Source organism: Ctenocephalides felis, unplaced genomic scaffold, assembly GCF_003426905.1.
Source record: "Ctenocephalides felis isolate EL2017-DRISC unplaced genomic scaffold, ASM342690v1 CF-g0.4_SCAFFOLD_01604, whole genome shotgun sequence".
Classification (NCBI taxonomy): domain Eukaryota; kingdom Metazoa; phylum Arthropoda; class Insecta; order Siphonaptera; family Pulicidae; genus Ctenocephalides; species Ctenocephalides felis.
This window is the reverse complement of record NW_020537758.1, coordinates 17,201,064-17,228,200: the sequence shown is the minus strand read 5'-3', so window position 1 is coordinate 17,228,200 and position 27,137 is coordinate 17,201,064. Positions and strand designations below refer to the sequence as shown.

The window sequence follows — 27,137 nt, the reverse complement described above, 5'->3', positions numbered from 1 at the left end:
GTTTTTAAAATCATTTAAGTGTACCCAATGTGGCATCTGCAATTTTAGAATAATCTGTTATCAACATTTTATACATTGCAATCCAATTGTGCAATTCATATTTTTGGCAAATTTCACAATTTCATTTTGGTTTTATTTAAGTTTTTGTTATTTAATTTTATGTTATATATATTTTAATTATTGATGCAGGGGCTTTAACGATAAATTTTAGTATTTTTTCTTTGAATATTTTTTTAAATGTTGAATATATCGGACCAAACAATGATGGATCACTCAAGGCAACAGAAAAATGACCTGGAGCAGGCCAAGCAGATTGTGGAGCAACATCTTGCTCTGGATACATGTGTGATAACTCTTAATGAGGTGAACAAATTGCACTAACTGTTTAAATATTTACAAAGTTACTTTCTTAGCTTAAACCAATTAAACCATTCTTATGATTTAGTTTTATAACATAATATGTATTTAGAAATGTGCAAGATCTGCAGTTGGCGTTGTAACTTTAAGCGGAGGTACTGAACAAGATTATCCAAATGTTCTAGAGATGTCTCGAGGCCTAATGAATATAAATCAAGTGCAAACAGTGCATAAAACACCACTGCCACCTGAAATATTAGAGCATATAAAACGTATCCTTTATAGTATGATAATCAACTTTATGCAAGTTTAAATTTTCCAACAACTGTCATAATCATTAATTTATAATTTATGGTAATATTGACTTAAATTCAAATAAACTAGACATGAAAGCCAACTGCATGATGGGCATTTTCCAAGAAATAGGCCGAGCTTGGCTTACTGTTGACAGTGATATTTATATTTGGACTTTTGAGAGGTCTGGCGATGTGCGATATTTTAGTGCTAGTTGTGAAAACATATTAGCTGTTGGACTAGTCAAACCTTGCGCCAATGTTTTCACATCTTGTATTCAGTATTTATTAATTTTAAGTACTATATCTGAGACAATTTTTATTGGTAAGTATCCACAAAATTTTACTTAAATTAATAAATGAAATGGAAGTACTTTAGTTTTAAATATTATTCAAGATGCATTTCAATTTAGCTTGATTAATTACTCTTGTCTACAGGCGTTGCTTCAGAGAATGATAATAATAAAAATAAAACTGATCTGACTCTTATATCAGAACCCATATTTACTATAAGCAATGATGGTGTTATAACTAATGTGATAAAAACAACAGATACAGGTAGAGTTTTCTTAGGCGGCAAGGATGGTAGTCTTTATGAAATAATATATAAGGTATATTTCAAAAATATGTTTAATATCTGTATCTACAGTTAGCATTAGATATATTTTTTTCTAGTCAGAGAACAGTTGGTTTGGCAGAAGATTTAAAAGAGTTAACCATCATTCATCAAAACTATCTTTTTTCATTCCTGCTATTCTGACTTCTATGGTAGAAGTTGATCCTATAGTATCTATATCAATTGATGAGCGACGTAATATACTATATTGCCTTACCCAAAATAGTAGCATTGAAGTTTTTGATCTTGGTGAAAGTGGGGATGAAATGAAATCAGTTGCACGCATGTCTCATGCACAGATATCACGATGTGCCAGGAGCGTTCTACCGTGAGTGTAACATTTGTCTAAAAGTATTAACAATAATTGTTTAATTATAAATATATATATTTTAATAATTTTTAGTGTTATAAATGAGTCTTTATATCAGCATATAATTGAAGTCATACCAGTAAGCCAAGAAGAATGCAATGTATACCACATGGTAGCAATGACTGGTAGTGGTGTACGTTTGTATTTTACAACAGGCTATGAACGTAGTCGTCCTTTCAAATTGCAAATGATGCATATAAGGCTACCACCAGGATATAGTCCAAGAAGTTCACACAGTAGACCATCACAAGCACATACTGCATTATACAAAAAAGGTATAATGGAAATATTCTTTCTTTGTTCAATTTGCTACAACATTTGCTAAAACCTTTTAATTTTTTCTAATACTTTAGGAAATTATTTGATGCTCACATCAGATACACCTGATCGTGACTCATTATGGTGTTTGAGTATAGACAATTTTCCTTTTCATAACCAGTTGGTAGAATCTGTTACTCGATTGCCACTGGATGGTCCAACTTGGACAGCCGCAGAATTAAAGCATACTGAGGATAATATGACTGTATTGAGAGGTTATTTAAAAACTCTTATATTAACTTTATATTGATCTGGTCTTAAAATTTTGTGATTGCTACTTTAAATACAGATCCTATGATAGCTTCAGCACCATTAGTAGTATCGCAGCATTTGCAAACCCCCAGGAGATGGGTAATACTTTCCCCTCAAGGCTGTCACATTGTATCTTTGCTAAGACCTGTTGATGTATTAAAACAACTGTTAATTAATAGCCAAGGAGCTGCCAATGAAGCTGTTAAATATTACTTTGAGGTGATAACCAAATTTGTAAAGTGCAAATATTTTAATAATCATTTAAATACTAATGTTAAGAATATTCTCTGATAGTCCCAGCCTGATGCACAAGCCTGTGCTACGTCTCTTGTTTTGGCATGCTTAGAAAGTCAATCATCACCACAAATAATGGAATGGGCTACACAAGCATTTTTCTTGTATGGTGGGTACCCCCAAAAAATAAATTGCCCTTCGCAGGATATGCAGAATGCCAGTATGATAAACAAGACTCGATACGGTATGCATGTTAGGTTTCATATGTTATTTAGTTTTATGTTAATACATATTTTTGTTTCAGATAATACATTTGCTCCATATGTGGCATCAACACCGATGCATGGATTTCAATTAATGAATAGCCCTGGGCGATATCAGGCCCAACCTCCTCAGTCACCAACTTTAATGACTCCCAGAAATAACTTGAATTACATGTCTCCCGATACAAGAAAACCGGGATCAACATCTATGATACAATTTTCGACTAAACATATAGGACTCAATTTATATTTTAGTAGAATATTGAGACCTTTATGGAACAGAAATTGTGTACAAAAAGTTGTCACTGAAAGTGGCAAACATAATGTATGAAAACAATAATTATTTAGTCATATTTGAATATTAATTTTTAAACATTTTTATTTCAAATTGCAGTTGCTAAGTGTTTTAACAAAGGAGGATTGTGAAGTTATTCTGTATCATTTATATACCCTCGGACAATTTTTAAATAAACACATGTCTATAACGGGGCTCAAGAAAACTTGTGGACTTCCTGTTGGTGCAGATAGTAATGCTACTTTTGGTGTTGAAAATTTAGATCCTTACATGCAAGAAAAAACTCAGTTAGAAACAATGTTGAAATTTTTAGGTAAATGGGGTATCCACAAACATGTCTCATAAGTAAATTTATTAGTAATACTAGAAATTTTTTTAGCTCATGTTTGCGAGGTTTTGAATCTTTGGAAAATTTTGATTGAACATCGTTTTCACTTGATTGCAGCAGAGATTCCTGAAGATATGCAAGAGCGTCTTGCAGAGTTCACTTTTAAGTAAATATAAAAATCCACATTTATATATTTGTTTGTAGTTCAAAGAAATAATCTCAATTAATATTTTTTATTGCCAGGGATTTGTTTGTGCTTGGTTATGGAGTTTGTGTCGCAATGATCATTTCTCTAATCAATTCTTACTTGAGCAATAATGCGGACGTGGAAAACATCAGCACAAGACTGCGGAAGCTTTGTCCTACTTTATACAGAAGCGAAGATGCTGCTTGTTCAAAAGTATTTTTTTTGTACTAACAAGTGCATTATATCCAAAATTATAATTATTGTTTGGATTTTAGGCAAATGAAATACTTTTAAAAATAATAGCTGATAACAAGAAACCTAAGAGGGAGATCCATCCTGATGATCGCGATGATATGATTCAATTGGCTTTAGATTTATGTAAAAGGGTTGTCCCGGATCTTTGTCTACATGCAGTTTGCCCTCAGTTTGCAGCTGCTGAAGGTTACTATGCATTAGTTCATCTTTGCAGTGCATCTGCAAAGGCTCTAGACCCGAATGGTATTGCATTGGCTCATTACAAAAATAGAGAACCTCAAGAAGATATTCAAGGCTCTCAAATGCTATCTGAAAGGTATTTTTAGTAATATGTATAAAAACAATTTCATGTTTTACTCATTTACATTTTTTTTTTTTTGTTAAAGAATGAAGATGTACCGTGAAATCATATTGGCCTTAGAACACTTGGTACAATTTGTGGATAAACCAAATAATGCATCAACAGAATTTTTACCAAATGCAAGCAAACATGTAATTTTCATTATATTAGTTGTAGATAAATGCATATTTTTATATAGATAATTGTTCTGTTTTTGTCTATTTAAGATTGAACACATTATTAAATTAGTGCTGCAAAATGAAGATGAACTTTTACACATTTCTGTATATGAATGGATGCTTAATCATGACATGCTCGGAGAGATCATACCACATGCATCACCATCATTAGCTAGTTACTTAGAATCTGTTTTGACCAGAAAACCAGAATACATTCAAGTTTGTGAGCTTTTATATAAGTATTATGAAATCCATGGGGAACACATTACTGCTGCAAAACTTCTTTACAATTTGGCTGTTTCACAAAAGTATGCATTCATCATAGAAATGTTTATCATTTCTGTTTGGTACTATTTAAATATTTCATATTTTAGTGTGAATATGACTCTGTCAGAAAGGGTTCGATACATGGGTCGCGCAGTAATGTCTTTGAGAAATAATAAAACTGGATTCACTACACAAAATGGACTGTTCATGAGAGATATAGAGGATAAGATTGAAATAGCAGCTATTCAACAAAAAGTTATTGATAATATACAGCTGATGAAGTCTCAAATACAAGATGTTGATAATATTTTATCTATTTTGAATAAACGACTATTTGATGTTACACAGGTAATAATATATTACTTACATATAATGTATTATATATATATATATATATATATATATACAGTAGTTTTATTTATATTATAAAATTACTTTCCAGCTATATCAAGATTTTGCAGATCCACTGAATTTATATGAGGCAAAATTGGCCTTATTGAAATGTTCTGATCACAACGATCCTAGATTAATTGAAAGTGTTTGGTCAAATATTCTAGACCAACAATTGCATCAAGCAGAAGAAGCACCACTTCAATACAGGATGGAAAAAGTTTTATTAAATATCAAACCTCTCGTAACCCAGTATAGAAGCACCCCATATTGCCTGCCTTTAGGTAAGAACAAAATATAAACATTTATTAAGAAATTAAAACATGTATTATGATTATGTTGCAGTTTTTATTACCCGTAAGCTGGAAATTTTATCATGTCGAACTGGAGGTGATTGTTCACAAGTATCTAGAACTTTACTGCAAAGTGGAATTACGTTGGAGAACATATATGAAACATACAACCAGTAGGAACAATCATAATTTAAACAAATTTTTTTTAATACTTTTTACTCATTATTTTGTTTTAGCATTTTGCATTCAAATGATCGATGCTGGTCTCATGAGGGTAACGAATTATATTTTCTTCAAGCTTGTGCACAAGTAGTTGAACGATTCATTGAACAAAAATCGAGTTTATCATATAAAACTAGGTACGTTTGTTATAATTATAATCAAGTAAGTTTTTTAATTAGGGAAATACTGATCAAAATGTTTTTTTTTTTTTGCTAGGATAAAGTTAACAACTGTTTTGCAAGATTTTGTATCATCCTGCATCAATACGGCAATGAGTATTTCAGCAACTGAATCTCAAAGTATTGTTCAGCAATTCCGTTCATTGCAGACACAACTTAGTCGTTAAATAAATTATACTAACTAAATATATTAAGATAATTATTATGAATTACACTATTATGTATATTATTTTTTCAATAATACTTTGTTATGTTTTTTGCAAGGGCTTCTTATTTAGATGTTCAAAATTCTGATAAAATATTTTGTGGAATTGATTGTGTGTGAGTGCAGTGAAGTGGAGTTAATATTTGTCAACGAAATGAATAACAAATTAAAAATAACATATTAGGAGCTTAAATGGTTTTTTATTAGAAAATTTAACAGCCATTTCTGAAATTCAATAAGAAATTGCGTGGTTTAGTTTTGCGAGGCGATTAGCCGAGGCTTTTTTTTTTTTTTTTTAGAAAAAAATAAATTCTTTGCCTACGTTGTTGCCAAAAATTATACACCGATTTTGGAAATTCAAGAACTACTTGAAAATCAGTCGGAAATCGCGTTAATTAGTTGTTGGGAAAGATTGGTAGGGCCGTTTCTTCGAATTTATGAATCGTTTTATTGTGGTAGAGTTCATGGTTTTAACAAACGTACTAAAACATTAAAAATATGCAAAAAATGGTTTAATTATAAAAAATCATCAAAGTTTTTAATAATGTGCCGTGTTTAAAATTACCGTCGTTACCATTTTAAAAGTTGCTAAATATCGATTTGGGAAAGAATGCCTCTTGCTTCTCCTTTTTTTCAGCGTAATTATCATTTCATTATTAATTTTCATTAATATTTGTTGCCCTATTCAATTAATTTTCAAATAAATTAAAGCATTTTATTTATTCATTTATTGATTTATTTATTACTCAGGGGTCAATTCGTTAAAATTGGCTACATTTTATCCATTGACCACTTCTTATTCTTGAAATGGTCGTTTATATCGGATCATGCGATATCACACTCTCCATATTCAATAAAAATATAATTTAAAAGTTTGTCAGGAAAATAAACATAAAATGTATAAACATGTTTATTACATCGTCACATCACCCAATTATTTGGCAGATTAGCATTACAAAATACGCCCATTAGCTCAATAATCGTGACTTGGACAATTCACATGTTTGTCGCAATGGTGTGGGTAATCTATTGATAATAATTCCAACATATATAACAAAATGATAGTTTATCTGTTTAGTATTGCTTTGGCTCTGAAAAGAAAATATCTTGCCGGTGAGAGTTCTGATTTGGATCGTTTGAAATGGAAAATAATATAATTAAGACTGGAAAATACGTGCCGCCTGTTCCAGATGTGTCCGTTGGAAAGTTGCTGTTAGATGCTATGAAAAGAAATGAAAAGCGAATTGGACATGTGAGTGAATTTTTATTATTATCAAATTTATTTTTACTATCTTGTATGAAATGATATTAAATTTACTTGCGAAATATCGTGATATCGGCTACCTATATAATAAGGTGAACTTAAACTTTAGGCTTTTTTGTTTTGGGTTACTTTATTTGCAGTCAAAAAGTCGAAGTAAAAAGCAATAATTAATTTAAGTGTTTATTATATAAGTTTCGATACTGCATGTATGTCAAAATTCAGTAAGTTCATAAATTCTAAATAAATTACAAGTTTAACAGTTGTTAACAATTTAACAAGTTTAAAATTGATAATAAAATTACTATATACTTTAGTCATTTCTTCTATAACTCATAGAGAAGTTATAACAAATTTAAACATAAATATCAATAAAACAAACATTTTTTTATATTTATTTTAAATATTATTTTCATCTCAGTCAGATAGAGGTGTCTGGTATGCGAGATTATGAAACAATTTTCATTTAAGTAAAATTTAAACATATTGCATGTTTTTTCTTAAATAAACTTTAAAAATAATATAAACGTTTATATACATTTGGTAACCACGTGGCTAACTACATAATGTTAATATTTAACATTAATTAATTTTTTCTATTTTTTTTAACTTTGTAAAATCTTTAGAATTTGGCTAAATGATGATACACATACAGTGTTCAAACCTATATACATATAATAAATAGTTAAATTATTTTTGCTTTTTATTTCGTTTATTTGCTTGCATATAAATATTTCAATATGTAATATATATATATATATATATATATATATATATATATATACATTTACATAATAAATCAAATAATTATTTGGTAATCAATTAATGTAAATATAATAATAAACATTTCGTGTTTGTAGCAATCAACAAATCTGTACATTCCATTTTCAATGACGATTATTAGATAATAATTGTATGTAGTAGTTGCGTGTATTGTTGAAAAAAAAACATGTGGGTTTCCGTAAATCAGAATGATATTTATTAACACAAAATATCATAAAATATCATATGTATCTGACGCTAAGAAAGTCTACATAAGCTTTGTCAGGCATATATGTTTCACAAATTGACCTGAAAATTTCTTGGTTCGTTAAGAAAAAAACTTTTAATATAGAGCCATGTCAGTCATAGTTACATAAAAATAGTGTTTTCAAGAATTATGGCAATTCAAATTTCTTTGATATTTTAATTTTTTTGATACATTTTTAACTAAACTAGAATGGTCAAACCAAATTACTATTTTTTTATACGCCCCAAGAGCATAATGCGCTATTTTTCTAATAATTTATTTTTTGCTATTTGGAATCATAATATACATAAATTGAGAATAATTTTCATTTTCGGATTGTATTTAAATGAATCTTTATTCTGCTATAAATCTATCGATTGAAAATCTATCAATTGTAGATTTTTCATTATTACATAAAATTGTTTATTTTTTACTGTAAGTTGTTGTTCTAAGTAGTCTTGCATGAAAAATTGATGAAATTAAGTCAAACGAATTTTCTGCAAATTATAAGTACATTTTAACTTTTATTTTAATTTTTGATGATACATATACTTATATAATAAACAATATAATTAGGTTATATTTTAAAATATGTTATAAATATTTATAATTAAAATAAATATATGAACTTAAGGCTAGGAATTTACATAATTATAATATGACATTGATGTCGATACAGAGTGTTTTGTAAACTAATAATAGAATGTCAACAATAGCACATTAATTAATTATTCGGCTTCCAAATCCATTCCCATTAATGAATCTGCATTCAATTAGATATTTCCGTTTATTTTGAATTATTTTATAAACTTTTCATTCCAATGTCCTGATAATCTGTCCGCTACTCTAACCAAATTTTGTGTTACTCTTGAATTTTTGGAACTGTTTGACTCAATTTATCAATTATGTGCGTTTGAATAATAATAAGAAATTTGCCTAAATAATTGTCGGCATCTTTAAAATTTTGGGTAACTAATGCTTCTTTCATATCGTACATGTTGCTTATACTAGAAAAAATACTTTCACAATTTAAGTTCCCAAGCCATTGGGAAAAAATATCCAACATTACCATTATATCTGAGAGTTCTTCATGTTTCATGGCAATAGTTTTAATTCCCTGTTTCTTTTCCATAATAGAACTTTTATTTTTGATATACTGTGTGAAGGATGGAATTTTTTTTAGTGTAATCGATGATAACAGTTTTTCATATGATTTTGAAGTTGCGAGTTTGTATAATTCCAAAAAATATAATTTAAATTTAACTACTTCGTAACTGTTTGGTTCAATGTCCGCCCAATTTAGTATCCGTTTAATTCCTTCAGTGACGGCAATAAGTTCCTGTGTAACTTTCATATCGACTCCAATATGCTTTTTCGAATCATAATCCTGAGCTTCATAAAGTGGCACATCAATGTGCGTAGATAGTTTTCGTATTTCACTCAAATTATGACCTTTTACTACCGCCAAATAAAAGACGAAACTCACTATAATTATATTCATATTGCACGTTTATGGAACAAATGTTTCACTCAAACTAATAGTCCGCGAGAAGTTGAAACGATTTTATACCTAACGGTTTGTTTTGAAATTGATAATTATTGTTAGTTTACATGTAAGAAATCTGCAAGGAGTTTTTCTTCACAACATTATAAGAATAATAAATTTTCTGCATGAATCATTATTATTAATTAATCATTAGCAATTAATTTTGCGTATGATTCATTCGCATTGGCGCGAAATTATCAGCAACTAATTTTCAGAGTTTAATTAAATATATATTGATTATATTGTTAATATAATAATACTAGTCATGAAACGAATGTTTATTTTTGAATAAGCGCATTTCATTTTGATAAAACTGCATAATTATTATTTTAATCATTTATATATTTACTTATAAATAATTACTTTACTGAATCACTTATGGGATATTTACGGTATCGTGCGGCCGGTACGATTTCAACCTGGAACAATGCTTATGTGGAGGTTGGTTTATGATATAGGGTACCGGTTAGATACGGAATGTAAAAACATTTCAACGTGTGTCATATCAATATAAATTAGACCGAATCTTAAGCTAAAGAAATTATATTGTTTATTTTTGATTCATACAATTCAAATCTCTATATATATATTAATTATAACTATAATATTAACTGAAATATTTTATGTATATTTGATTAAATATCAAATATACTTATTTATATGCGCATTGTGCCATTTTCAGACTTTTGAAACTTATCATTGTAAAAAAATTAAATTTATAAAAGAAAAACATAGTATACCGGGGTATACGGCGGGTATCGGGGTTAAAGTACAAATATTCAAATAAATTATCATACAGTTTATCGTACAGTTAGTATTATCAAATAAAATCTCTAAAACTGTAACGATAATTTTTTTGAATATTCGTAATTTCGTGTGTATGTGTTGTGTGAGCCGATTTTTTACCTTTCGGCGACGTTTTTTTCAAAAAAGGCTGGACCGAGTTTTAAAGCCATTCGATGTAAAGGGGCGTCCATTAATCACATGAGGTTTTTAGGGGTATAGTAAAATATGACGTGTATTTATTTTTAAAAATATTTTTTAAAAAAATCAAAAATTTTACAATTTTTGTCGTGACTGAAAATTCACGTGTAGGAGGGTAGTGAGGGGTAATTTTGAATATCATCAGGGTTGGGTGGTCTTAAAATACTTAAGAAATCGATCACGTCATTAATAGGCGCCCCTTAGCTCGATAAATACTAGCAGTCGTCAGTTTTGTGTCGATCGACCAAGCCGTTTCTTTGTAATTAGCAGGATAGTGTAAAATTTTGGTTCATGTTTTGGCTCACGATCACGAACCGATTTCAAAAGTTCACAAAGTTCGAAGGACATGGGCTGGCAATCGCGATTAATATTTGGTAAAGATCGACCGGGCCGTTTCTTTGTAATTAATAATTGGTAAATTTTTCTTTGACGTTTTTGAGGAAACTTTGTATGACGATATATTTCATAGTCCTGAAAATAATTTAAGCATACTAATGAGCAGTGGCATCGGAAGCAAATTTTTGATGGGTAGGCTCGTTTTTTTTTCAGAAAGCAAGTGCGGGCTTGTTCTTTTTTTTAGACTTTAGAGACAATATCATATTTATGAGAAAATCAAAATTCATGGGTGGGCTCAAGCCCACACAGCCCACACAGTTCCGACGCCACTGCTAATGAGTGATTCATAAAGATAATTATAAAATATCACCAAAGTTTGGAACTACGGCCCGCGCTTACACGATTCTAATCAGAATCTATGCTTTTCGTGCTTTTTCTTATTTCATTTCCGGAATAACCAGTTAAACTTTTTGCCTAAATAGTTAAAACTTAATTCTTATTAAGTCCATTATGTATACACATCGAAAAGTTTATGGAATGTTACCTACAACTAGTTTTTTTTTTTGTATTTTTTACATAGATAGAAGCTATTACTGGCGCTGAAGAAACCTACGGAAGCTTGTGGCTTCGTAGTGTAAGATTTGCCCAGGCCCTTATCCGAAAGGGCGTTCGTCTTGGTGACATAGTAACCCTGGTTGTGCGTAATACTGCTGATTCCCTGGTCCTGCTTACTGGTGCCTTAGCTGCTGGTGCTATTGTAAACCCTTTAGACGTGGCTCTTGGAGAAGGTAAATTGAAAAAAAAATATTTCAATTATTTGGACGATCATCATTAGACGATCGATAGTCATCAATAACCGCCGGTGATGAATATTCAATTTGAAGTATATTTATTTATTCAATGTTTTATCTATAAGTGTATTGTTGTTTGTACATCGATTTGATTATCATAGTTTGGTATTTATTTGTTATTAGTACGGTTTATTTTTCTTATTTGATGCTCAGATCGTTATCAATAATGATTTTAGATAATGATTCGACATGAGGCTCTTGTAATATGCATTGTCACTACAATCTCTGATCACAAACGTCTTATCCGTTTATCCTTTAAACAGATTAAAATAGTACAAATATAAATACTATCACTATCAAGTTACTATTTCTAGAAGTATTTACAGAAATTTGTATGCTTGCGATACTAGATTATACGACGTTCCATGTGTGTTTTGATAAATAATTAAAAGTTGTCTTTGTTTTTGTGCATATAAAACATCATGCTAATCTGCATAAAAACAATCAGTATAAATTTTAAATTTTAATATATAAAATTAAATAATTATCACCAGCAAATTTGTATTATAAGATTTTATTTACAGATATTTTTAACTTCGCGATACATCTTGATAGATTTACTTAGACGTTCATGTTCTGATAAATAGGTTTATCAAATCGTTGATGATTATCTTTAATTAATAAATTACTGAATTAATAATTTTTAATTTATTATCGGTATCAATCTAGTATTATTAGAAATATTTACAGAAATTTGTAAGTGTACTTTAATTAATACATTTGCTTTAATTCATTTAATGTTTGATTATAATTTCAATTACTTATAATGATTTATCCTTCTAGATGATATAACGCACATCGTGAAGAATACAAGTCCAAAGTTCATTTTTACGGAGAATATTGTCTTGGAAAAGGTTAAAAAGGCTTTGAATAATTCAAAGCACGATGCATTGCTCGTCACTATCGACAAGGTCGGAAATTGTCCATCGTTTCAGGATTTCCAAACACCTACTGGAACTGAAGACAAGTTTCAGTAAGTAAATGTAAATATATGATTTATAGTTCAATATTTGCGAATTATTATATGGAAATCTAAACAGGAGAAGATGTTTGCTTTTTGGGTTGATTTAAACATATGATTTATTTTGAGTTCATATACACAGTGGTACCTTGACATATTATTAAGGGGAGAGCCTGCTTTGAAGGCTTTAAAAAATCGCTTCTTTTTAGGAATTTTTAAGGAAGGAAATAAATATTTAATTGAAACGAAACTTTCAGGTTTCATTGTTATATATTTAAAAAAATTTCTCAATTTTTTTCATTAAAATATATCTCATAATATGCCGGGTACAAGCATTTTGCCAGTGCGCCGTGAGCTGCAGGTATCATTTGGCGTGAAGATGCAGGTCACAATTTCCATCCGAAATAAAAAAATTCAAAACAAATATATATTTTCAATAGTATAGATTTTAGTTAATCCTAAAAAATCCAGAAAAAATGAGAAGGCTCCTAATTTTTGCACTTGAATAAAAAATCATGTTTTTTTGATACAAAGTTTCATTTTAGTTTCCTGAAAAAGTGAGTTAATTATAACTTTTTTAATTCTTTTTAGTTTCAACTAGAATAGAATTTAATCCTGAATACAATAAATTTTGTCTCGTTTCGATAGGATGTCTAGTTTTTTCCTATCTTTCCCGACAATTAGGAAGAATCGAAAAAATTAAAAACTGAAAAATCGCGCGTCGATGTTTTCCTTCCGCTCGTATACATGCTTGACTCTTGCTTACTATTTATTCTGTAATTTCGAAATTAAATTGAATTTGTTTTTGAAATTTTAAGGATATATTTTTGGCTAGTTTTGAAAGACATTTTTGCCAAAAAAAATCGTTTTTTTCAAGGCTCTAAAGCAGGCTTTTTCCTTAATTCGTTTCAGCACTTAGTTTTTGAGTAGTAAACATAAATTTACATATTAATAAATTATAGTTAAATCATTTCTACGTTTTGATCATATGACTAATTTTCATTTCTTTTAGGAACTATTAAAAACGAAAAATTCTTTTATACATTTATTTAATTTTCCGGAAATTGAATGGTATTACTAAACAAAAGCTTATATATACACAGTAATACCCCGTTTATCGCGGGGTTAATGCTTTTTAAGTTAATTTAGCTGAAGGCAAAAATGCGATAAATGAGGCTATCTTTACATGGAAATATTGGGGTTAGGGAAGATGGCTAGGAAATTGGTTAGGTATTAATTTTAAAAAGTATATTTTTTAATAAAAATAAAGCCAGATATTTATTTTTTTTAGTCCCAAATTAGCACCACATTATTTCTTGGAAAAATAATAGCGACTGCGCTGCTTCCTGAATTATTTCTTCGACATCTTCTACATTTACCTCTTCAAAATCTGAAGCTTAAAATAAAAGAGCGCTAAATCGAAACAGCGTTAAACGGGGTATTACTGTACTCTTGAATGATTAAACCAAACGTATTTTAAAAACTAATCACCTAATAATAATTAATTTCAATCTAGACTAAAAATTGTGATTGGCAATAGCTTGAGCTATAAATCTTTACTATTACGAGTAGTTGAGAGCGTACAAATTCTAAATTTATTTTTTAGGTATATGACTGAAAGCATATTTTAAGATTTTTTTTTAATGTAGGGCTGTCGATGTGGGAGATACATTTGAATCGGTGGCTTTTCTATTGTGTTCGAGCGGCAGTACGGGTGCTCCAAAAACTGTAATGACTACCCATGCTTATATACCTAGGCCTTTCATGCAATCAACGTAAGTCAACTTTTGTTTATTAGTAAATTATATGAAGTCATAAATTGTTTTATACAATATGCACATGTTAAAACCATTTTGCAGCATACGATACAATATTCAGATTTAAGTACTTACTCCAATTCCAATTCTTTCACAAACAGAAGTGTAAGGGCACAACTAGTGTAACCGCCTAAAAAAAGGTGATTTTTTGGAATTTATATTAAAAAAACTACTTTATCAATCATTTCAAAATATAAGGAATATTTTTATACATGTTTTAAGAACACATAGTAAAATTTTTGAAGAAAACCATTAAATATTTTTTAAGTTATCCAACGGCGCGACAAAAAAAGGCCTTTCACTGCTGCAGTGATTCCGGCCTTCTACGTGGATAAAATTTAAAAAAAATCGTTAAACTAGATAATATTGTCTGTAAAATGAACTACGATAAAGAAAAAAAATCAAAAATTGACAAAATGACGGCGTTTTTTTTTAAAAAAGTCGAATTTTACCCAAAATTTTGGTCGTTTTTGGACTGCCAAAATTCGATTTTTGATCCGATCAAAAAATCGACAGTTCATTTTACGGAGAACTATATATAGAACATGTAAAAAAAATTTATAGTGATCGGATCATTTGTTTTTGAGTAATCGCTGCAGCAAATTCGGAAAATGCTGTTTCGAGAAAAACGCGTTTAAAGATTCAATGATTGTTATACTATATACTATATATACTCTTTAAATGGCTGTAACTCAAAAACTATTTAAGATATCGATTTAAAATTTTGGTATGTTATTTTTAAAAGTATAACCTAACGAAATATGGAAAAATTGAAAATTCGTTTTTTTGAAAATTTCACACTATAGTTGTGTCCCTTAAGTATGTGTAATACTATCCTATTCTTAAGTCTTCTAACTTTAATTCAATTAATTGAGGTACTGATGCTTATGGGCCACTAATTACCATTTGCATATTTAATTAAGTAGGCTTTAGAAAAAAATATGCTCGATATCAGTAATATTAAGCACAAGATTAATATTTTATTTTATAAATCCTTTTTAATAGACTTCTCGATCCTGAAGATCGTGTTTTCACATTTTCCTCAATTTACTGGAGCTCTGGTTTGTACGTGACCGTTGGTTCTTGCTTAGCCGGCAGTATGAGACTTATCTCCACCGAAGCATTTTCCGAAGAATTTTTATTTAAATGTATACATCAGCACAAAGTAAGTTTTGGATAAAATGTATAATGATGTCAGGGACAGTAATATTTCACTTTTAGCTGACAACTGTGGCTCTTTCGCATATATTTTTTGGAAAAATGGCACGTCATCCACATTTAAGTACTGCTGATTTGTCAACCATTAGAAAGATATGGGTCGGAGGCGGATCTGTGCCCTTTCAACTTATTAAAGATGTCAATAAATATTTAAAAAATGGGTACTTACATGAATTATTCCATTTATATTAAATTATTACCGCATTTTTTCAATATGCTTATTGTAGATTCATCCGAATGAATTATGGCCAAACCGAGGTTGGTGGAATTTCCATGAACATTGATAAAATGTTAAAGCCAAACTCTGTAGGACAATTACATAAAGGATATCACGCTAAAGTATGATGAATTTAGTATTATAGGTACATACAAAATACAAATGAAAATAGCTTTATCATGATTTTTTGTAGATTGTTAGTTTAGATGATGGAAAAATTCTTCCGCGACTCGAGACAGGAGAAGTATGCATAAATCCACCATTCAAAGCAAAGGTAAATAACAAATTTAAGCCATTACAAATTATAAAATATTGTTGCAGAAGAATATTTTGTAGGGATATTGGAACAATCCTCAAGCCAATGAAGAACTGTTTGATGACGATGGATGGGTTAAAACCGGCGATGTTGGATACTTTGACGAAGAAGATCATTTGTTCTTAGTTGATAGAAGGAAGAACATGCTGAGGACTAGTCGAATGTTCTCGGTGAGACAATAAGAGAGATGTTATCCTATTTAACCATCATCACTAATTGTTAACTTCCCGTAGGGCAAGTTATAGCAATCGCAAAAAAATCGAAATTGAAAATTTTTATATATCTTCAGAGTTTCAGAGGTTTCTGAACATTTTGGCATACCTTAGAAAAATGGATGTATGTGTGTGTATGTATGTGTGTGCGTATATGTATGTGTGTGCGGATACAAATTTTCGTCGACGATTTCGAGAACAGGGATGAAGCGATTTGAATAATTCAAAAAATATTCGATTCGTATTGATAAGGAGAAGTGCTGATTAGTTTTTGGCGAAGGCAGGTCTAGCCGTTCCGAAGATATGGGGCAAAAAGTGCCAAAAACGTTAACTCAGTTTTTAAGGGAACGTTGAACGTTGAAAAACATTTTACTTGTATTAACGAGATGAAGAACTGATCAAATTTTATGAAGACAGGTCTAGCGGTTTCGGAGTTCTAGTGAGAAAAGTAAAAAAAATGCCATTTGGCGGTCAAAAATGATCATTTAGACATATGCACATCAAATTATCAGATATTTTACAGATATTTTAATAATAAGTATAAATTTTGTTTATATTCCTCTGGGTTCAGTACCAATGTTTACGCGTTAGACGGCGACGCGGCGCTTACACGCTTTTATATTTTGTCTTTATGCAGTTAAAGCAGTACGATTGCTTCGAAAAAAGTTCAGAATTTCCAAAATAAATTATCAAAATAAATGATTTGAGATAGAATGATTTAATATGGTTCAAAATTCTATTAAAAGTTTCAAATCATTGATCAACTTTTATTGATTATTATCATTGATTATTTTTAATTACTCGAATTTTGAATTGCGGTACGGGAAGTTCCAGCAATTTGCCTTAAGGCACGATGCCCTTATTGCCTTAAGGGGGTATTCTAGTGTAGAAATTCAAAAAAATCGATTTTTTTTTATTTCATATTTTCAAAGTTTAACTATCTAAGAATATAAGTACGAGAAGGTTTTTGAAAATTTGAATTATTTTTGGAGATATAGGCATTTTACTGACTCGGTCTCCATACTGGTTTCGCTTCACGCAAAACTTTAAATGCGTTTTTCTCAGAACTTACTTTTTCAGTACTGTTGACACGACTTCTGGAGTTCTACTCGACCAATTTATTTGAAATTTTCAGATAGTCTTGTTTATAGATCTATCTATGGTCTGAACTAGAATCATCCCGAAATTCTTATTTTTACTATTTTAAAAAAAATCGAGAAACTCAAAAAAAAAAAAAACAGTAAAAAAAACTTGTTTTTTCAAACAGTCGCCAATTTGTGAAAAAATTTTTTTTACTCATCGCTAGTTCAGCCGATTGCGACATCATTATAGATTAATAATTTTTTTATTTTTTGCATTTTCGATGGCTAGAAGGGTTGAAATCATGTCAAGACTGAGGTGCCAATTTTTTGAGATCACCCACTTCATCAGTTGCCAGTTTTTACAATTTTCAACTTTTTATTTTTTAATTTTTGTTTTGTATCTTAATAATATTAATAAACAAATGGTAAAAAAATGGATAGTAAAAACATTCATTGCTTTCTTTAACGACACTTTAAAAATGACCTAAAATTCATCGCTCTGCACTAGAATACCCCCTTAAGACAGAATTCCACTTACAGCTAGTTTTATCTTATTTATTAACAGTGCACGCCGAACGATCTCGAAGGCGAATTATACAAGCACCACTGCGTCCAAACTGCCGCCGTTGTCGGGGTCGTCGGAAAAGATTTGTTCGACATACCAGTTGCCTTTGTTGTGCTAAAACCAGGATGCAATGCAACGGAACAAGAACTTCAGAAACTTGTAGCAGGTGATATAATTAATTCTAGTACTATAACCAATTAGATGATTGTTAAAAATAGTAATATTTTTATCTTTTCTTCTAGATAATTTGCCTGATTATAAGCATCTTACCGGGGGTGTAATCTTCGTGGACCAGATTCCAATGACTCCATCAGGGAAATATAAATTGGGCGAACTTAAGAGGGAAGCCCAAGCTGTTTATAATGCACGATTTATTTAAATATATTTATATATACATATGTATAGACAGAAGACTCTCGCCAATTCGACATTATTAAAAACCGGAGGGTAGCGGATATATATATATATATATATATCCGCTACCCTCTATATATATATATATATATATATATATATATCAGTAATTTTACTGATGAGAGTCTACTGTATATATATAAACTTTAGATTTTTTGTTCGATGCTGAAACATATTCTTGAAATATCTATTTGTAACCAAATAGTCGAAGTGAAAAGCAATAAATAATTAATTATTTATTATGTGCGTTTTGAGTGTTTCGACACTATGTGTACATCGTAATTCAGCACGTTAAACAAATTTAAACTAGGCATTCAATCCAATGTTTTAATTTTTTCGATTTTAACAATCATTGTACAATTTTATAGAAAAATATTGAATTAATTGAATGAATTAATAAATATAATATTATTATTAGTTGTTAATAATAATATTAATAACAAAAATTCAAAAATATATCCATGGTTTTTTAAACAAAGTTTTGGTCGTTTTATATTCCTAAATGTTCAAAGATATTCTATCTATCTATCTATCTATCTATCTATCCACGGATTTCCTGACTAATTGTAAGTTTTTGTAGTTTTATTTTTATGAAATATTCAAAGATATCTATCCACGGATTTTTACCGTATATATTCAAATCACATATTTAAAAACTTTGCTTTTTACCGTATATATTCAAATAGGTGAATTTCACATTGTTTTAAATTTCTGTTCGAATTTCGCGCTCTAAATTATACTAATGACGACAAATATTTTGACACATGTTGTTAACTTCACATGCATCAATTGTCAAATAGATTTTCGAGAATTAACACGCGGTCAAGTTAATTAAGCGTTTTTAATTAATTCCTTGATTAGTTTTAATTAATTTATGCATCAAAACATGTAATTAATTTAATAGATCATTTTGATATAATAAATTTATCGTGAAACGTTAATTAAAATCCGAAAAAATGGATATACGTGGAAGTGCCTTGAATAGTTCGATAAGTATCTCTTTCAGGGTCTCCATTTTGAATCAGTTTTATAATTAAACAATTTATTTACAGCCTCAATGTATCCTTCAATTATATACATGCAATTATCAATAGTATAATTTATATATGTGCTTTTGTAGGTTATTAATTCTTTTGCAGCGCCAATGTATCCTTTAATTATATATATGCAATTATAAAAAGTATCATTTATATATGTGCTCTTGTAGGTTATTCTTAAGTACTTCCACCACATATCTGTTATTATCAAATTCTAAATTCACGAAAGTCTAATATAAGTCGTGCGTCGTGTATTATGTAAAGACTTTACAATTACTCGGAGAATTGCAACATGTCAAAGAAACTTGTAAAAGACAAAAGTTATGTAGTGGTTCTATAGTAGTGATTTTGTGTCGAGTACTTGAGATTTCTGGAAGATGCTCCAGTGGTGCTTGAAGTCCTGGTTTTGGATTCTGACATATGCTGCAGAGAATATCTAACAATGTAAGTGCAAAGCATGTTTTATACAGAGCGAGTCAAAGAATATTCTTCTGGAATTATATACAGGCATTTATCGTACCATATCTGTTGCACCTATAGTGTTTTAAATATTCAATATTTAACTTATATATATATATATATATATATATATATATATATATATATATATGCATTAAGTTTTTCTTAATGTAAAGCATTTACATCAAATAATTTATTTTGAGATTTGTTTTATAAATCTTTATTTCGATACAATATTCTTTGTCATCTTCAATAAAACTATGATTTGAATAGAAATAAATAAAAAGATATTACTTATAATTTATTTTTTGACTGAGTTTACTATTATTGACCGACTTTGTATTACATGCTACTTTTTATGCTTGTAATAATAATACTTCTTATTAATTATATATTTAATGCATGTTTTTCATATTAAATGAAATGAATAAATGAAAATTGATTGGAAGATTTTTTGAGAACATGTCCCTTTGTTATCCAATATCATTTATAAGGCAGCCTGTATATATTTTAGTGGAATATTTTCTGGCTCGTGCATTATTAATATAGTTGTATACATATATCTGCGGAAAATAATGCTAATATTATAATATTTGAGTCAATATCATTTTTTGATAAGGTATACTTTATTAATTTTTAATGCATAAAATACAATTTATTTTTTGTTTATTCATCTGTAACTATTATGCAAATAAAAGATTTTAACTTAATTTGGCAGACATATGTGTAAAAGACTATGTTCTTATTTAATTTGCTATGGGGAAAACATTTTGATTCTGTTTTTTTTTATTTATATTATTACAATTCAATATATAGTCAATTAAAAATTCTTTTATTTATTTATACAAGTGCCTTTTATGAATGTTTTAAATCAATATAAAAGAAAAAAAGTTTGTACTTCTCAGAAATCAGAAATATGTTCAGAAATTTGTTTATTCTATAAATAACACTATTTTGTGTGGAATTCAAAACTCTTAAATATTAAATTTTTGTTACCAAATTATTAGTTTGCCAATATAGCTTTTTGTATGCTTTGATTACATATTTGTTGAAGGGGCCCTAGCACCTTACCTTAGGTAACTCCTAAATTGATGGTATTTTGTTACAAATTACAAGTTACAAATTTACTTTGTTACAAAAATTTCTTTTTTATTACACCTCTTCTTCATTATTATACAGAAAAAATATTTGTATTTGTACTTGACATTTCCAGTATCAAGAATCATGTGTTTTCCCCAAGCGATATTGAGTGCATGAACATTCTTATTTATGGATAACATGATTGTTGATTTTGATCAAATTATTTCAAATATTTAATACGACTTACCAAATTGTTAATTAAATGCAGCTTTAAAAGTCTTTTACTGTAGTTTTATTTTAAATTTATTCATTTATATCGCTGCATAGCTAAATGATAGATTTTTATTCTTTTATTACTAAAAACAATTTTGATCAAGACATACAATCAAAGTTTCAAAGAGTTGACTTGAATGATTAGACAAAATTTAATTTTGTTTACAAGTTCATTATTCGATTGAAGTTGTAAAAATTAGTTAACACAATTTCTAAAGGATAACAATCAGCTTTAAACAGTTTTGAAGTTTTAATGTTCAAGTTTTCGAACATTTTTTATTATTTCATTTTATAAGTTTTATTGAATTTCTTTTATGGCTTTTTCTAATAATTTGTATATTATTCAAGTCAACTAAATTTGTTTTTGTCTCGATTAATTGTAAAGGTTTCACATGTTTTATCAAGTCGTATATACAATTTAGATTCAATTAATTTCATTTCATTTCATCGATTAATTAAATAATTCTCTCAAATAATTTTTTTTTTTCTAAGTCCAAATTTTCTGAGTATAATTCTTTCGAATAATTTTTTTTTTTCTAAGTCCTTTCAGATAATTTTTTTTTCTAAGTCCAAATTTTCTGAAACCTTTTCAATTAAGACAGACGAGTTATTTATGCATGCTGTATTATCCCAAAGCCAACATTCGAATGAATGAGGCTCACATTGAATATTTCACAACGAGAAAATTTTATTCGGACAAAGTTAAATATTTTAACTAAGTCCCAGTAATTTTTTCTCGTTGTGAAAATTTCAACGTGGACCTCATTTCATTCGAGTGTTGGTTTTGGGAATTGGTGTGAGGGAACACTAAAAAACATAAAAAAGTTTCAACGCTGAACAGAAAAGAGAAAAATTGATCTGGGACTTAAGGGGTTTTTTTTAACCTCTCCACCCTCCCCTTCCTCCTTTTCCCTTTTTTTTCCGCTTTTTTTCACATTTTTTTCCTTTTTTGGTGTTGTTTTTTTCGCATGTTGTGGTTTTTGGGTAGATTTCTGGGTTCGGCATGCATCTTCCGCAATGTGTCTCTCTGCGCGTAACCCCTCTCACATCATGGACCTCTGGTTGACCATCACTTGGTGTGTTCGTTTCAGGACCCTTTGCGCTCGCCAACAGCCAGCCACCAGCACTGCTCCATTTTTTCTGCTTCCGAGTTGGTCGTCGTCGCCTTCAGCCGGATTCGATCCGTCTCACCTTGTGCCTGCCTCCAGAGCGATTTCACCGAGTATGCGGTCACTTAAACCGCTCGGCTATTTAAGTTATTGATGATAAAAGTTATTTTTATTCCTATATTGTATTAATATTGAATTTTAATAAAGAATATGTATCATACACATCTCTCTTATTCATCATCTGCCTCTACCCCTCTCTTTCCCCAGTTCTTCCTCTACTTTTTTTTTTTTTTTTCTTTTTATGTATCTCTCTTACAGTCAAGTGCGAACCTTGAATTTTTCAGAAATATTCTAAGTGTCAAGGTCGAAATGCGACACCTGAATTTAATATTTTGAACTAATATTTGATAATTATGAAAAACTAGACATGTGATTTTTTGTGCCTCTTCTGGAATCGAACCGAGAAACAATGAGCAACCGTAGTGGTCACTTAACGATCTCGGCCAACTGGTTACTCGAAACCGTAGTCTTTTGTAAAAATATAAGGTCTTATTTCTGAAATGAAAGATATAAGTTTCCTAAAAATGTGGTATGACAAATGTGCGAATAGCCGAGGTCGTAAAGATACGGTTTAGGCCAGAATATCAATTCGCCAGTTCGAACCCCATTTGACTGAAAAAAATATTTGGAGCCAATAGTTTTTCAAACTGTGTAAATAAATAAGACATATAGATAGAATTATATTTATTGAGTGTCAGTATTACAAAAATCGACATAATATATATGTGCATATATATAAATATAAATGTATATATATATATATATATATATATATATATATATATAAAGATAAGAAAAAGTAGGAGAAAGATAATTTTTAAAAAATTCATATTTACGCCTGGTTAGCAGTAAACCAAACCTACTTTGGTGTAATTTAAAAATCATATTATTTTTTCGATAAAAAGACAGTCTATCAGGAGCAGCCAAAATTGGCCAAAACCGTGACTTTCAAATGCAATTTTAAGGCACTTAATGAATGAAATTAATAATTTTAATTAATGCTTTGTGTAGACTAAAGTACAATCTTTATACCAAACCAAAAAAAATACAAATTTATCATCGTCTTCATAGTTAAAATCAGCTTCAAAGTTGGCAATTTTTCAAACTTCAATTTGGTACCAAGGGCAGAAGAATTTTTTTTTCTAAAAACTGATTTCATATTCGGAATCAGCGCCTCGAAAAGTATCAGAATCGGTAAAAACATTTTGAAAATCGCGAAAAAAATTTTAATTTCATTAGTAAAATTTTGGTTTTGATACCAATGATTTCGATTTTTCGCAGCGGTATGTGGATTTATCCAAAAACGGATAATATTTTCGAAATCAGCGTCCCAAAATCAAACAAAACCAATCAAAACATTTTGAACATCTCGAAGAAAAGCCGATTTTTTTAAAAAAGAAATCGATTTTGCAACCAAAGATTTCGATTTTTCGCGGGGTGTGTGTGGGTTTATCCAAAAATAGATAGCATTTCTGAAATCAGCGTCCGAAAATCTTTTGAAATCAGTCAAAACATTTCCAAAATAGCAAAAACAAACCAATTTTTTTGCTAAAATTCCGATGTTGCAACCAAAGTTTTTGTTGTTTTGCAGTGATACAAGCCCTGAAAGCTCATCAAACAGCATAATTTCTTCCTTGTTGTAATCATAAATCATCAAAAAACTTTGTCTAATAAGTTTTTGATTATAAATTTCCTGTCGGTTCTGATCGGTTCCTGTTCCTATAAGTACCTGTAATAAGAATAAATATTTATTCTAAGGGTCTACGTTTAAAATAAGATTATTTGTTACTTAATACCAGACTAGCAACAACAAGTAAGCTTTGAATATTCTATTTGAAAATAAAACCACAAAAACTTGAAAAATCCGTGGATTCTGACCTTTGAATAATTTGTATGTGAGTACAGCCGAATAGTACATCATTTATGTTAAACGAATGAATTGTATATCATTTCCAAAGTTTAAAAAAAAACCTTAAAAGAATCCATTGATTCAATTCCAAATAAATCATTTATTATAATCGAATAATTTGATATCATCACTGTAGTTTTAACAGAAGCATGAATAGCAGTCTTTTAATATGGTTTATGATTTATAAATCTAAATTTTATCTATTTTTCACTAATATAAATAAATTCAAATGCCTAGAACAAAAATTTTCAAGTTGTTTGATAAAATGTACACAGGCACAAATTCGAGTTCCAGTTAAAAATTATACGAAATTTTAGTATCCAACTATATGTACTAGTTTGTACTAAATTCTAGTGAATTTAATATAGTTTTTACTAATGTAAATAAATTAAATTGACCGAAAAGAAAATTAAGAGCTATTTGAAGAAAAGTAGAAAAAGTCCCAAATCTATATATTACGTTTAAATTTGAGTTTCAACTGAAAATTATTCAAAATTTTGATATGCAAGTATATAAAACAATTTATACTATTTGTTAGTCAATTTTATCTAGTTTATACTGTTTTAAACAAATAAAAATGTTCAGGGCACAATTTTAAAGTTATTTAACAAAATGTAAAAAAAACGTCCAAAATCCACCTATAGCCAATTATTCAATCGACTCAAATCTCAACGGAAACGAAAATTCGCATTTCAACTATAAATTATTCAAAATGTTGATATTCAAGTATATATATAACAATTTATACTATTTGTTAGTAAATTTTATCTATTTTCCATTAAAATAAATAAACAAAAATATTCGATACAAAATTTCTAACTTATTTGAAGAAATGTAAAAAAATGTCCCGAATCACATATTGCTATCAAACTCAAATCTGCACTTCAACTACAAATTATTCAAAATTTTGATATACAAGTGCATATAATAATTAATACTAAATTTTAGTAAATTTTCTAAAACAAAATTTCGAAATTCTTTGAAAAAATGTAAAAAATGCCTCGAATCAGCAAGATCCAAAAGTTATTCAAATTGAGTAAAATGTGTTAGAAAAAATCTGTCCATGGATTCAATATGGTTGATGATTTATAAATATTATAAAACATAATTGTTAATTTTGTGCAAACTTCTTAAATATTTCATTGACATTAGATACACTATTTAAAAGTCACAAACGAAAAAGCCATCTATCATTCTATAATTATAATAATTATGACAATTATTTTATCAATATACTTTTTACGTGTCTTTCATAAATATTATGGGAAGAAAGTGGTTTTTGTAAAAATTCAAGAATATTTTTGTTCTTAAAATGGTGATTTTATTGAAAAATGTTGGTCCTAAAGCAGACAAACTACTAGAATACATCAAACTCGTTATATTAAAATTAATTCAATATATAATACGAATCATTTTAATTTTATCAATTATTAATTAGTAATGGCACTTAGCATTTAAAAGAAAACCATTACTTACAAAGAGCATATAAATATTTTTCGACCCATTTATGATGTAAATATTGAATTATTAATAACAACTGCACTTATAATAACTATTATTAACACAAAAGAAAATATACTAATATATTTTTCAAAGAAAATCATCTAAAAACTAATTTCTTTGTATAAATAACACCTTTTGTTTGAACAATGACAAAAATTACTTCACTCTTTTGAAATATTTCTGATTTTGAATAATAATAATAAAGTAAGAAAAAACGCATAAAATTGGAACTATTCTACTTGATTATTAAACATTTATTTGATTAAATAACTATTTTGAAACACATTTAAAAATAAACCTGTCACAACAGACATTTTTAATCTAAAAACAACTGTCAAGTTTGACGTTTAACAATTCTAACCTCAAAACAATATAAATTAAATTTAATGTTTAAAGTGATTAATTCATGTATTAAAAAGTGTTTTGGACTTGAATAAATATTACAATGCAAGCAAAAAATATATTTAACTAGAATTATGCCAACAGTTTGTCAAAATATTTATGAATAAGCCTAAACCACTTTTAATATATAAAACATTATTGGGCACTTACTTAAAACATATTTTCACACAAAACACACTTTAACTTTAAATCTATTTAAATTTGTGATTTGTAAATTTATTATTATTATAAAGAAACTTGTCCAAGCAAGTTTCAGCACTGACTGATTAATTTATTTTAATAATTCTTACCCAAAAATTAAACATAGGTTATAAAATATATATTTATAGACTGGTAACATAGTTGTTATAATGATAATAAAACCAATAAATAATTTTCAATATTTGTGTGTATTCTATTTTTCAAAATATACATCTATATATATATATATATATATATATATTATAAATAAATTTAATTTAATTTAAAAACCCTTCAGCATCATTAATAATGTTGTAATTATTCTTTATTACTTTCATTAATATTTTTATATTACTGCACATATAAAATATATAAAATTTATACATATATAAAATATTTGCACTGTATACTACAATATAATAAAAATCTTTCAAACACTTTTTTACAATCTCAATAAATAAATAAATAAATAAACATATATCTACTACCCAGT

The 27,137-nt window shown here is 28.7% G+C and overlaps 2 protein-coding genes across 2 annotated transcripts; both read left to right on the top strand.

Moving 5' to 3' along the window:
• The first annotated feature begins 31 nt into the window (after positions 1-31).
• LOC113372239 (nuclear pore complex protein Nup154) lies at positions 32-5,820 on the top strand. The gene is made up of 21 exons (XM_026612565.1): positions 32-363; positions 470-629; positions 742-975; positions 1,089-1,261; positions 1,326-1,594; positions 1,670-1,911; positions 1,990-2,169; positions 2,244-2,425; positions 2,501-2,684; positions 2,745-3,028; positions 3,098-3,311; positions 3,378-3,492; positions 3,570-3,726; positions 3,789-4,084; positions 4,155-4,260; positions 4,336-4,595; positions 4,662-4,902; positions 4,997-5,228; positions 5,290-5,410; positions 5,474-5,596; positions 5,676-5,820. Exons 1-21 carry the CDS (start codon positions 238-240, stop codon positions 5,803-5,805), a joined length of 4,029 nt encoding a protein of 1,342 aa, XP_026468350.1. The 5' UTR covers positions 32-237; the 3' UTR covers positions 5,806-5,820.
• A 1,114-nt stretch (positions 5,821-6,934) lies between these two features.
• Positions 6,935-18,659, top strand: LOC113372691 (4-coumarate--CoA ligase 1-like). Its single transcript, XM_026613044.1, has 11 exons — positions 6,935-7,095; positions 11,560-11,767; positions 12,614-12,803; positions 14,441-14,566; positions 15,614-15,773; positions 15,830-15,987; positions 16,054-16,165; positions 16,237-16,317; positions 16,380-16,529; positions 18,219-18,384; positions 18,461-18,659. The coding sequence occupies exons 1-11, from the start codon at positions 6,985-6,987 to the stop codon at positions 18,595-18,597; spliced, it is 1,599 nt and encodes a 532-aa protein (XP_026468829.1). The 5' UTR covers positions 6,935-6,984; the 3' UTR covers positions 18,598-18,659.
• Positions 18,660-27,137: the final 8,478 nt, after the last annotated feature.

Coding starts and splice junctions, on each gene's coding strand:
- LOC113372691 (XM_026613044.1), top strand. CDS start 6,985: ATGGAAAATAATATAATTAAGACTGGAAAATACGTGCCGCCTGTTCCA. Junction 14,567..15,613: donor AGGCCTTTCATGCAATCAAC/GTAAGTCAACTT, acceptor CCTTTTTAATAG/ACTTCTCGATCCTGAAGATC. Junction 18,385..18,460: donor ACTTCAGAAACTTGTAGCAG/GTGATATAATTA, acceptor CTTTTCTTCTAG/ATAATTTGCCTGATTATAAG.
- LOC113372239 (XM_026612565.1), top strand. CDS start 238: ATGTTGAATATATCGGACCAAACAATGATGGATCACTCAAGGCAACAG. Junction 1,262..1,325: donor TTTATGAAATAATATATAAG/GTATATTTCAAA, acceptor ATTTTTTTCTAG/TCAGAGAACAGTTGGTTTGG. Junction 2,170..2,243: donor TAATATGACTGTATTGAGAG/GTTATTTAAAAA, acceptor CTTTAAATACAG/ATCCTATGATAGCTTCAGCA.